The sequence below is a fragment of the Macaca mulatta genome, chromosome 17, assembly GCF_049350105.2.
Source record: "Macaca mulatta isolate MMU2019108-1 chromosome 17, T2T-MMU8v2.0, whole genome shotgun sequence".
Taxonomy (NCBI): domain Eukaryota; kingdom Metazoa; phylum Chordata; class Mammalia; order Primates; family Cercopithecidae; genus Macaca; species Macaca mulatta.
The window spans coordinates 103504162-103517033 of NC_133422.1; the positions used below are offsets into that span (position 1 = coordinate 103504162).

Consider the following 12872-nt stretch of genomic DNA (forward strand, 5'->3'; position numbering starts at 1 on the left):
TCTGGGTGACCAAACAAGACCATGCCAAAAAAAAAAAGAAAAAAAGAAAAAGAAAAACACTGGAAGAATTTAGAGAATTGAAGAATTGGAGGCAGAACACATTTGTTCAAAATAAAAGCTCCCTTTGCCGAAGATAGAATTGTGATATATATAGGCTTGGCGCGGTGGCTCACATCTGTAATCCCATCATGTTGAGAGGTTGAGACGGGCGGATCACTTGAAGTCAGGAGTTCGAGACCAGCCTGACCAACATGATGAAACCCTGCCTCTACTAAAAATACAAAAATTAGCCTACGTGGTGGTGGGTGCCTGTTTTCCCAGCTACTTGGGAGGCTGAGGCAGGAGAATCGCTTGAAACTGGAAGGCAGAGGTTGCAGTGAGCGGAGATTGCAGCACCGCACGCCAGCCTGGGCAACAAGAGTGAAAGTCTGTCTCAAAAAAAAGAAAAAATATTGTGATATGTAATTTATCTTCAAGCTAGGCTTTATCATCTAAATCGATTTCATCAGACGTGTCAAGAATTCAAATCATTTCCCTGCTTACAGACTGTTTTCTAACAGCTGAGATTTACTGGGCACTTCAGATGACCTGGACTTGACCTTTGTGCTCAGAGTGTGGAAAAATGGAGATACTTTGACTTCTAAAGTTTTATGAAATGATATGATATAATTTGGCAGTCTCAACCTCAAGAAATATTTTAACGCCCTTCATTGTGAAATCATAATGCTAGAGATGATAGAAGAAAAATGGAGTAGTAAATTAACTTCTCTTAATTGGACTCTTCCCACATACTCTTCACATGCATTTTCACATTTCACAGATGAGAAAATTGAGGCCGCTACAGTCTGTGCTTTGTAAGTGCGTGCTAGCAGTATCTGGTAGATTTCATTTTTCTGGCTTAGTTGCATCCGTAATCATTCATTCAATAAACATATACTATATATGCCCCAAGTTCCAGACCCTGTTCTAGGCACTAAAGTTTACATAGACATTATGGTATAGCAGGTACGGTACAAATGTTAAAAGGGCAAATTCCTTTTTTATAAATTAGATTTTCTCTAGCCAGATAATATGTTCCCACTTCTGCACCAATTCTTCTCTTTTCCAGTCCTACATATTTTTTAGTGTTGCAGCATTGATGATTCTATAATGAATTACCTGAAAACTTAATGACACACACAAACATTTATTATGCTCACCAATTCTTTGGGTCAAGTATTTGAACAGGGTATATGGAGACAGATTGTTTCTGGTCCATCATATCTGGAGCCTTAGCTAGATAACTGAAGTGTTGGAGGCAAATGCCATGTGAAGCTTCCATCAATCACGAATGTAGAGGGTGACACTGGCTGTTGGCTGGGGGCCTCAGTTCCTCCTTGCATAAGTCTCTCCACGTTGGTCTCTCCATGTTGGTCTCTCCCTGTGGCTTCTATGTACACACTAGTTGGAGCTTTCTTGCAGTTTATTGGCTGATTTTTCTAGAGTGGCTTCCCCAAAGGAGAAACACATATAGAAACTGGATGCTTTTTTGATAACTGAGCTTCAGAGGTCACATAGCATTACTTCCTCTATAGGTTGGAGCAATCACAAGCATGACCAGGTTCAGGGAGGAGGGTAAATTGAGTCTACCTCTTGATGATGAAGGACTGATTTTAATTGGACATCATGGGAAAAGGACTGGTGGGATGCTTATATGGGGAAAGGCTGCTATATTGGTCTAAGTATGGGACAGGATCCATGTAATTTTACTCACACTCTATCATGTGATCGCTATTAGATATCAATATTGATTTGTCCACTGATCAGTTGATACACAAATATGATAAAGTATTATTTTCAGTTGTTTCACACACAGATTTCAAAATCATACATGTGTTAAATATCTACCTCTATCTTAAAGCATCTTCTACCCTGTCTATCTCCTTTTCGTAATGATGTTGAATTTTCCAAAATCATTTCAGGGACTTACCAGCTGTTGATCTGATGTTTTTAAAAATTTGAACAAGGAAATGCATTTATTTTCACTACATATCAGAACTCTAGCATAATGCTATTCAGGTTTCTACAGAAAAACAAATAGAATAATTAAATAATGAGATGCTAGTATAATATACCTCTTACAATGACACTGGATTCTGTGTTTATAGATAGCATGATTATTGGTCTTCTTTAAATAACAGTCTTCAAAAACTTGTTTTAGAGAAATAAAATGGGTACTGGCAACATAATTAAGAATTTTGAGCATACAAACTATACATTTAATGATTTTTCCCTCAAAATCTCTGTAAATTAAGTAATATTACCTCTGAGGTTAAATAATTTAAGTAGCTCATAGAAGTTCTAACAAAATCAGGGTCTGAATTCAGGTTTAATAACTTGAGCTATTTTCAGTTCCAAAGGTTCTCATAAAGCTAAACTTAAAATTTTATTAGTATATATTTTCTAAACTTCACTTGATGCCCCTTTTGTTTGTATTTCTCTTAGGACTTAATATTATTTATTCTATTTTGTGTAGAAACAATAAACTCTTCATAAATATTTCTCTTAGGACTTAATGTTATTTATTCTATTTTGTGTAGAAACAATAAACTCTTCATAAATTTTATGTGCCATTATTTTTTTACATAGTGGAATTTATCACCAAATCCATTTAATATAAATAAATAAGTTACATAATGCAGGTATATCTTTTTCATTGTAGAGTACCAGGATGATTAAAAGGAAATGTTACAAAGCTTAATAAGGAGAATTAATGCATTTGAAAACATCTATCAGATTACTTTACAGAAGGGTGAATTGAGTTATTTTAATGACCAGGAAAAGGCTTAAATTAATCATTGTGGCTGTCCAGCTATAAAGCTCCAATCCCAGATACCTAAACTAGGAAAATGCTTTCATGTAGTTTTGTGCTAATAATTGATAATGGCTACAATTTCTTGAGCTCCTACTATTAGTCAGATTATTGTTCGATATAATTTTTAACTCTTACAACAGCTCTTTCAGAAAATTAAGAGTTATCCCCACAAGTTTTATGAGGTGCAGTGGGAATTCAGAGGCCGATGTGTGAGGCGCCAGGAGGTGATCCAGCACAGGCCATGCTGTCAATTCGTCATTCAGAACCTCTGAACTTTGCATTTAATTCTGAATAATTACAACTATTTGAAAAAGGCTTATTATTTTGGTAGAAATTTTATATTAATCCTTGGTTTTGTACTATATGAATAATTTTATGTGAAAAAAGAAAGCATATTGATTAGAGGTTTATTACTAAACAAGAAAACAGACTTTTTAAAAAAAACATTGAGCAATTTGATAGAGTGACTAAAGCTCTAAAATAAGAGCATTTTAACCAGAGGTTATGTTTCTAACTCTTAGGCATGGCTTCTATTTAAATTGAGGGATATATTTTATGTACAAGGTATCATACCAAATATCTAAAAATAATTTTTTTTAATTTGTGTTTTTCAATCCTGATCTTAGCATATTATTATATCAGATTTGTCAATAAATTTAGCCAGTTAGTTTATAGCGGATAGACTCATTTTTGAAGACCAATTCTTCAAATCCCAAAGTAGTAATTATTTACATTAAAGGAGAATACAGTCATGAATTAAACCCATCAAAATACTAGATTTTTTTTGTTCTTAGTAACAGAATAAAATAAATGTTGTAAAAAGAGAAAGCGTTTTTTATTTATGTAAAACAATGTTTTTATACATGTGAAGTAACTGAAATTTATATGTGCCTAAAATTTGTTATACATACTTTATTTTTAAAATATATAAGGGAAGCCAGAGAAGGAAAGATGATTGATTCCTTTAAGAAATAGTAACTTAACAAAATAAAAAATTTAAAAAAAGAAGAGAAGGGGAAAAGGAAATAGAAGGGTAAAAAAAGAAATACAAACAAATGCAAATATGGCAGCCTGGGTCAGGTGGTAGCTGTTGGTGGTAGCGAATGTGTGCCCAGTTCACTTCCTGGGTGTTGACTGCAGGTCCTGATACGGGGCTCTGGTAAAGAAAGCAACCCTTCTCTGTTGTGGCCACCAAGTGACTACCAAGCCCCCAAGTCCTCTGTTTTTAAAATAAGATCAGCTTATCAGCAGAGGTGGTATCCTCTATCAAGGTAAGAGTGATGGTGCTAGCAAAAGAGGAAACATGACCTTTCCCAAATAAGAATGGTAGGAAAGAAAGGCCTCTACAATTATAGATTCCGAGAAGACAAAATGAACTGGACTTTTAAAACTGAAATAAACAACAGAGATGCTGTCGCCTCACCAACCTCCTGGACCTGCCATTTCATAGGCAATATATGGAAATCAGGGATAATTGATTTGTTGCAGAACCACTTGGAGCAGTCTGGTGAGCCCCGAGGTAATCTTCAAATAGTTGAGGTTTATAGTACGCTTGACGTGTTCAAGTCCCCGAGAAGTCCTGCAGAGAAGCCTATTAACTTAACTCCATGTTTCCCCAATGGGTTTCTGCTTATGTAGGGTTTTTAGACAACAGCTATTAAAGTCTCATACAATTAGTGTTCTGCTGAACATATTTCAGGAATGCTGAATATCTAAATCTAACACTATTCCTTCTCTCTCTCTGTCTTATGTGTACACAGACACGTTAATAACTTATATATACACATATATATAAACTAATGAGTAAATTAGTTAATGCATAGTGCATTCTTAGTTCTATGATCTGTCTCAGTGTGTTCAACCATGTCTACCCATTAGAATCACCTGGAAAGCCTTTTAAATATTTCAATGCCTGCACCCCACTCCAATTTAATTGGTTTGGGGTCAAGCACAGACATTAGCCTTTCTTAAAAAGCTCCTCAGTTAATTCCAATGTGCAGAGAGGATTGAGAATCACTGCCCAGGGCTCTGCCTTCAGCTGGAGTCAGCTTTAATTAATCTCCTACTTTAATTATGTGATGTATATGCCATGCTCTATTATATTTTTGTTTCAGATATGTTTCACTGAGTAATAAAAATAAAGGGAGAACAGTTGGTGAAAATTTACTCAAGAAATTGTTTGTCGTTAATACAAATGATGAGCCATCTGGATAAGCAGTAAGGTTCCGTTCCTAAAGAGTGTGTTCCAGGGGTGCATAATTTTTATTAGTAAACCACTTAGCAGTGGCACTTCATGTACAAAGCATGTATTTTAATTAGAGAAGAGCAAATACTATCTAAGTGGTTACTTGGTAATTATTCATGAGCATTTATGAATAGTCAGCTTTCACCCACATTCACGTCTACTCTGAGGAATACTCGGAGATCTAATTGAACCCCAAAACAACTCTACAATAGGTATATTTGAAAAATGAATGGTTGTTTTGCATTGAAGCCAGTGATGCCAATGATTGATGCAGATTTATGCTTCTAGGTATACGAACTGATTTGCCTGTAAAAATCTTCACTCTAATCTTTGATTGTGTGGAACACACGCCCACATGTGCACATTCACATACACATACACAGTTTAGTGAAAATAAATGAAGAATAAGGTTTTATCCACGACTTTGGCAAAACCATTTGGTTTGTGGGGTACATTTTTTAAATTTTCAGTGAGGTATCTGATACTGAGTATGTTCCTATTGTTAACCTTAGCTACATGTTCTAGTGGTTTTGAATTTCATGCCACAGTACTTCTATATTTTAACTTTGGTTCAAACAATGAGTGCTTTGAACAGTTTAGAATGAAGGCAAACTTTAAGTAAAACATTTTAATGGACACATTACACAAAAATTATTTTGAAAAACATTCTACTTTAAACTACATATGTTTCCAGTGACTCACTATCACTCCACATCACTCTCCACTGTTGGAAACACAAATATAGATTCAGTTCCAGAAGGCACCTTCATAATAAAAGGTACAAATTGGAAATCAGTCCACAGGCTACTTGGTTTTACACAAGAAGCTGGAATTTTCTCTATGGGATTTCAATAATTTATTTTAAGATTTTTTTTCCCCCCAGAACACAAAGAACACGAGGTTCAATAAAAGGTTCAGGTGTATTGTAAAGATCACCCTATGCCACAAAAAGAACTCACAGCTGATGCTGAAGCTTAACAATGCTAGAAGTCCAACAGAGAAGCTGTAGGTTTTATCAATCATTTTGACCAGGAGAGGAATAAATTGGATTGCTCTATCCAAAGACACAGGCCACATCCATTTCTGTTATCCAAAGTTCGGTAGATTGCTTTAGACCTTTGTGGAGAAAAGGAAGGAACCTGAGACCTCACTTCTTCCCATCCTTGTATTTGCCACGGTTTCATCTACATTCACACTTGGTTTCACTGCTTTGATTAAACCAGGGGATCAATTCAGTGAAGCCAATATTCAACTCAGTAAAATATCAGTAAGAAAAAAACAATTATAGTATCTGTTTTCTATTATGAGAAGCCTCAGGTCAGTCAAAACACAACAGAGGTTGTGTTCTGTAAGGCAGTCAAGGCCAGGAGGGTACACTCAGATCGTGATTGAAAGCAATTTTTGTACCTACAGAGCTGCAACCTATTCTGAATGCAAAATAACAAAAGAATTGTATGAAATATGTTAGAGTCATCCATGTCCATCTAAGTATTTTCAATTAGACAATCTCAAAATGAGAGGAAAACAAAATGTCATATAATGTGGGTATGTCTTGTAAATAATCAGTCACTGATTTTTTAAAATTTGGAATCATTTTTATCAAACTTCTTATCGTTTCACACGGTAATAGACATTACTTTATTTCATGGATTCAACTTTTGTTTCTCAGCAATTTGTTCCCTAAAATGTATTCCACTTAAGCACACTATCCATAAACAGTCAAATTGTTGAGGTAAAGGACAGACCTATTTGTGTTAATTTTTAGATGATTCAATGTATTTTTAATAATAACTTGAGAAGTTACAATTGTATATATCATATAGTCAAAGAATATTTTCCAATGGTTTCATTCCATAAAAGAAGTCATTTATTTTCTGTACATTTTCAGTAAATATTTCACCCCAAACTTTAATAATTTCATAGCACTTATTATTCCTTTATAGCAAAATTATCTTATTATTGGAATTTAACAAATTATTAAAGGAATGCATCAAAATATCATTTCTGAAGCAAAGTGAAATAGTTGGAACAGTTTTTATTTCTCTTTAAGAATTTTATTTTTTATTTATGATTGAAATGAAAGTGACAAGCAGATGTATTACTTTAACAGTAGGGATGCAATTGTGGACAGATGCTACGCAGTTGCATGGAAAATGGTTTTTCTTTCCAAAACCATTACTGGAGATTTATGCCCTGTAGGATAAGATAAACATAGAAACTGATCATGAAGATCTGGATCGCCTGGCATCACTTGGTTTTCATGGAATAATTCAAGAGGATAAATGTGCTAGACTGTACCAGTTACAAGAAAGAAAATATTTTTCATATGATATTTAGATACTGAATGCCACTCCTGCCTCTGCCAGCTATAATGTGCAGAATTTATTGGTCTGTGTCCATATTCAAATCGTATTTGCCTTAACAACAGCGCCTTTAAAATTAAATGTTTTATATGGTATGTTCTCATCCAAAGCGACTATTTTAATTAAGAGAAATGATCACTGAAGTGTGAGTTTACCTAAGAAACACTTAGTTTAAAAGGTAAGGAACTTCCCGCTTTGTGCATTTCTCTTGAAATCTAGTTGCCAGAAGACAGAGAGGAAAAGTTCTAGTTACTTTCTGGGCAAATAATATACAAGGAAGAAAATCCAGTAACCTTGGAGGGAGTGCTGGGGGAAGAAGGCCATACCAGGAGAGTCTCCTGGTTTATACAAATCCTCTCAAGTTCTTTAGGTTTAAAATGACTTCTAGGACCACCACAACATGGCAGGTTCTTCTTTAATTTTTAAGTTAGATTTCATGTTGTAATAGAATGTTTTAGGGAAACTTTTTCTATCTACAGAAATTCATTTATCACTGAATTTAAGAAACCATCTTTTACCCATGAAGGCAGAAAGACAAGAAAAACCATTGGGAAGGGTGGTCGTCATGGAGCACCATTTTTTGACCTGAAGCTAAGAATTACTTTTCTTATGATTTGGATGTCAATATGTGATATTCAGATCTTATTTTAATATGGCTATTACTTTAATATTTTGTTTGGTATATGTCTACTATACGGTTATTCTCCACCTGTCATGTTAATAATGAAAAAGACCATGTGCATTCATCATTAAACTAACTCCATCAGGTTGTAAGGACCTCTGCACGTTGAGCTCTCCCACCTCTGCTTCAGTCAAGGAACCCCTTGCCTTCCACCCTCTCATGCTCTAATCACCCCATTTCTGAAGATGTTTGAGCTAGCTACACCTACGCACAACATTCTAACCCTGGCAAGAAGACTAGAACTTTACAGAAAATCCACCCAGCCCCACGCCACATTCCCTTCCGTGTTCACACCAGTGTTCTGCTCTTTGATGTGTTTGTTTCTTCTCTGAAGAAGTTAGCCCCTGAGGCTTCTTCACGTCATAAATTTCCATTTTCCCAAGTAACTGGATTTTTGAGAAAATGCCCTTTTCCATCTAGGTGCATGTAATTCTCAATACATTACTAGCCACACCCTTAAGGGTAAGTGGGAGCTCCCTTTGGGAGAATATGGAGTGACCCGGTGCTGGTTACTTTAGAAGGTAATTTGTCTTGCTCACTGGAAGCTGTCCTTATGTGGGCTAGAAGGAGGACATGAGTGCCCATCAGCAGGACCAGAACATCTAGAAGGAGCTCCTACTTCCCAGGTGTTGTGATGACATCAGACTTCGAGAAGATTTGGGGTATGTGGAAAAGAGGAACCCAGGAAGTTCTTTCTTTTCTGTGCTCTTTTTTTCCAGTCTTTCTTATTTATTTTATTTATTTGAGACAGAGTCTTGCTATGTCACCCAGGCTGGAGTGCAGTGGCGTGATCTCGGCTCACTGCAACCTTCGCCCCCCGAGTTCAAGCGATTCTCCTGTCTCAGCCTCCTGAGTAGCTAGGCCTACAGGCACCCGCCACCATGCCAGGCTAATTTTTGTATTGTTAGTAGAGACGAGGTTGCACTATAGTGGTCAGACTGGTCTCGAACTCCTGACTTCAGGTGATCCACGTGCCTCAGCCTCCCAAAGTGCTGGGATTACAGGTGTGAGCCACCGCACCTGGCTAATATTTTGTTAATTTTTAACAAAAGCTTTGGCATTTGTTTATATTAATACAAGATATTTCTCATTAAATATCATAGATATTATACCCCTCGCAGATGAGATCTAAGTTTCTTTCAAATGTTTTATCAATTGTTTCCATCTAAATAAATATTGATCTGTAATTATTTTTAGTTACTGAGCACTACATATTTCTAAGCGGCTTTAAATTTTGTCTAGTATAACATAGTGGTTTAGGGTGCAGATGAGGGAGCATGAGGGTCTGTAAGACTGAGTGAACTCACAAAGGAAGTGGGTGTAGACAGAGAAGAGACAAGGCCCACAAACAGAGCCCCTGGACACTCCAACATGAGCAGGCAGGAGTCCATAAAGAGTTGGGAAAGGAGATAGGGAGGAAGCAGCCAGTGAGCTAGAAAGCCAAGAGAGTGTGGTGTCCTGGAGGACAGGTGAGAAAGTGCTCCATGGAAGGAGAGAAACCAACTCGGTCAAATTACGCTACGGTGGGGATGGGTCAAGAGAAACAAATGTGAGACTTGAACATTGGATTTAGAAATGTGCACATTGCTGGCTGGGCGCGGTGTCTCACGCCTGTAATCCCAGCACTTTGGGAGGCCGAGGCAGGCGGATCACGAGGTCAGGAGATTGAGACCATCCTGGCCAACACAGTGAAACTTCGTCTCTACTAAAAATACAAAAAATTAGCCAGGCGTGGTGGCGGGAGCCTGTAGTCCCAGCTACTCGGGAGACTGAGGCAGGAGAATGGCGTGAACCTGAGAGGCAGAGCTTGCAGTGAGCCTAGATCGCACCACTGCACTAGCCTGGGCGACAGAGCGAGACTCTGTCTCCAAAAAAAAAAAAGAAATGTGTACATTGCTGATGAGTTCCACAAAAGCAATTTTGATGGCGCCATGGTGTCCAAAGTTTTATTAGAGTGGTTTCAAGAGGGAGTGGGAAGAGAAGAATTTGAGATAATAAGTAGAAATCAGCCGTGTGTGTGTGTGTGTGTGTGTGTGTGTGTGTGTGTGTGTGTGTTTTGATATGAAAGGAAGCAGAGAAGTAGAATAGTAGACTAGAGGGGAAGTCAGATTTTATGCTGGTTAGATTTGAGTTATGGTTTAGTTTTTTAAATACTTTAAGATAGATAAAGTTTTTTTTTTAAGATTAAGAAATAACATATTTGTTTCCTCGTGGGAATGTCTTGTGGAAAGAGAAAAATTGACAGTTGGAGCAATGTGGAAAATTTTCTGATAAAGAAAATAATTTCTACAATAAAATGATTTGACTGGCGATTACTGTTTCTGAAAGAACCACCACATTCATTCTTACCCATCACTAATATGCAATCAGAAATGAGGCCCTCAAGAAATGCTTCTCTTTTCTCTGGGATCTCATGGCAAACCCAGCTTTATCTTCATTTCCTGATGAGAGCTCAAATATATTTTCCTTTTGAAAATATTTTAAGTGCTCAAATATATTTGAGACTCAACATTTATAAGTTAATATTGTAATCATACTTTTTGTTGTTTTTAACATACTTTGAATAGTTAGATGATATGGTATCAGATATATTTGACTTGTGAAATATGTGCAAGTCCATTACTGGACTTCAGTTGAAACTGACTTCTCAGGCAATGTTGTAATGCTTTATTTTGATAGACTAATTGATTGGAACCTCCCTGAGTCAATACTTTACCAATCTAAAACTGTCATTGAACAAGTGAATATGCACTGCTGTACTATCTTGTGAAATGTTTTCTTGTTTTCTCCACAATAGCTTTGTGTCAACATGACCAATGAGAAGATGCACCACTATATCAATGAAGTGCTTTTTCTCCACGAGCAAGTGGAATGTGTACAAGAGGGAGTTACCATGGAAACAGCATATTCTCCTGGTAACCAGAATGGAGTTTTGGACTTTTTTTTCCAGGTATTCATATAATATAATTAGATACTTAACAGAATACATGGATTTAAATATACTGGAGACAAATAATTTTCTTTCAGGAGGCCTTATTTTTGAGATATCTTTATATGTGAGGTTCTGCAGTAATTTTTCAAAATCCATTGAGATGCACAAGTTATCTTTTTCTGAAAGGGCATTTGAAGCATCACCAATTCATTAAAAGGACAAGAAATATCAGATCATTTTGATATAGAAATATTCAATACTGTTTATTCAACATCACTAAAACTCTCCTTTTGGCAATTATAAGTGCTTATTGTAAAAAAAAAGGACTTTTTATAAAATAATACCTAAGATTAATCACACCATAAAACAAGTTCAACAGAATCTTTTTTGTTAATTTATCTTCAAAGTTTCTAAGATTTAAAATTTGGAAAAATTGGCAGGAATAACATATAAACACATATATAATATCAGTTAAATTAAGAGTCTCACAGCATCTGCAGGTGTTTAGAGTTTACTTTATTTTTTCTACTTTACAATGAAAAACATTTTGACCCTGTGTCTCTATCATATAAGCCAAAATCTATCACATAAACAGCAATTGTGATGTACTAATATAAGAAAACATTATATGGATTTACTCACAATATCTCCAAGACACATGGACATTGTTGAAAACAGACAGCGTTCAACTAATTGGAGAATATGTCATTCTTTAGTCTGTCTTTCCATAAAGATAGATTTCTAAATCATTTTATAAATTTTTCTGATTAACACATTCTTGTTCCTGCTAGTAACTTGTCAGCATTCTTCTTTTTTAAAATTATAGCCCTCTTCCTCCAGAAAGCCCTCATAGTGACATACAGAGCCTATAATTACTTAAGGTTTAAAAATGTCTTCAAACTGGCAGGACTGTATACTTAATTGTATATGCGAAGCCTCAGGCATCCAGCACCTTCTCTCCAGCTTGCCGTGTTCTCTTCCACTGCTAACCAGGGGTCATCAGAATGAAAACTTGCATGGGCCATATTTATATTTCAAGGATTACCTATTTGTCCCTGGCCCTGAGGGGAGGGGCTGATCCAGATTTTTACCAAATCCTCCAAGTGTCTAGTACATTTTGTTGCACTCTGTAGTATCTGATGAAGGTGAAACTACGACAACCTTTCACATGGATTAGAGCCATGCAATCTCTTCTAACCCTTTACTAGTAAAGGAATTGAAGGTCATCAATCCCTTTCTTTTCTTTTTGAGACAGAGTCTCCCTCTGTCGCCCAGGCTGGAGTGCAGTGGCATGATCTTGGCTCATTGCAAGCTCTGCCTCCTGGGTTCACGCCATTCTCCTGCCTCAGCCTTCCAAGTAGCTGGGACTACAGGCGCCCACCACCACGCCTGGCTAATTTTTTTGTATTTTTAGTAGAGACCAGGTTTCACCATGTTAGCCAGGATGGTCTCAATCTCCTGACCTCGTGATCCGCCTGCCTCGGCCTCCCAAAGTGCTGGGATTATAGGTGTGAGTCACCATGCCCAGCCGATTAATCCCTTTCTTATGGCTTATTTCCCCAGGTTCTATTTTTGTTTTTAGGCACTTCCACAAGTTTTCAAAGTCTAAAAGGTTAATCGCCCCATTCTTTTATTGTTTTATTTCAGACATCCAGAAAACGTAACACACAAGATTTTGTTTTTAATTTGAAGACAATACAAATAATAATGCTTCAAAAATGTTGCTAGTAATCAACCACCTTATCCCTGGCGAACATCATGTTGATTTTTGGAGCAGAATCCGTGAGCTCTCGGAA

The 12872-nt window shown here is 36.6% G+C and overlaps 1 protein-coding gene across 1 annotated transcript in view; it reads left to right on the forward strand.

Moving 5' to 3' along the window:
- The window catches only part of MYO16 (myosin XVI), a 617076-nt gene that overhangs the window by 401241 nt on the left and 202963 nt on the right, over window positions 1-12872 (forward strand). Inside the window, exon 22 of the mRNA XM_015121440.3 lies at window positions 10942-11094. Within this exon, the coding sequence (XP_014976926.3) occupies window positions 10942-11094 (153 nt within the window). The remainder of the gene's footprint in view (window positions 1-10941; window positions 11095-12872) is intronic.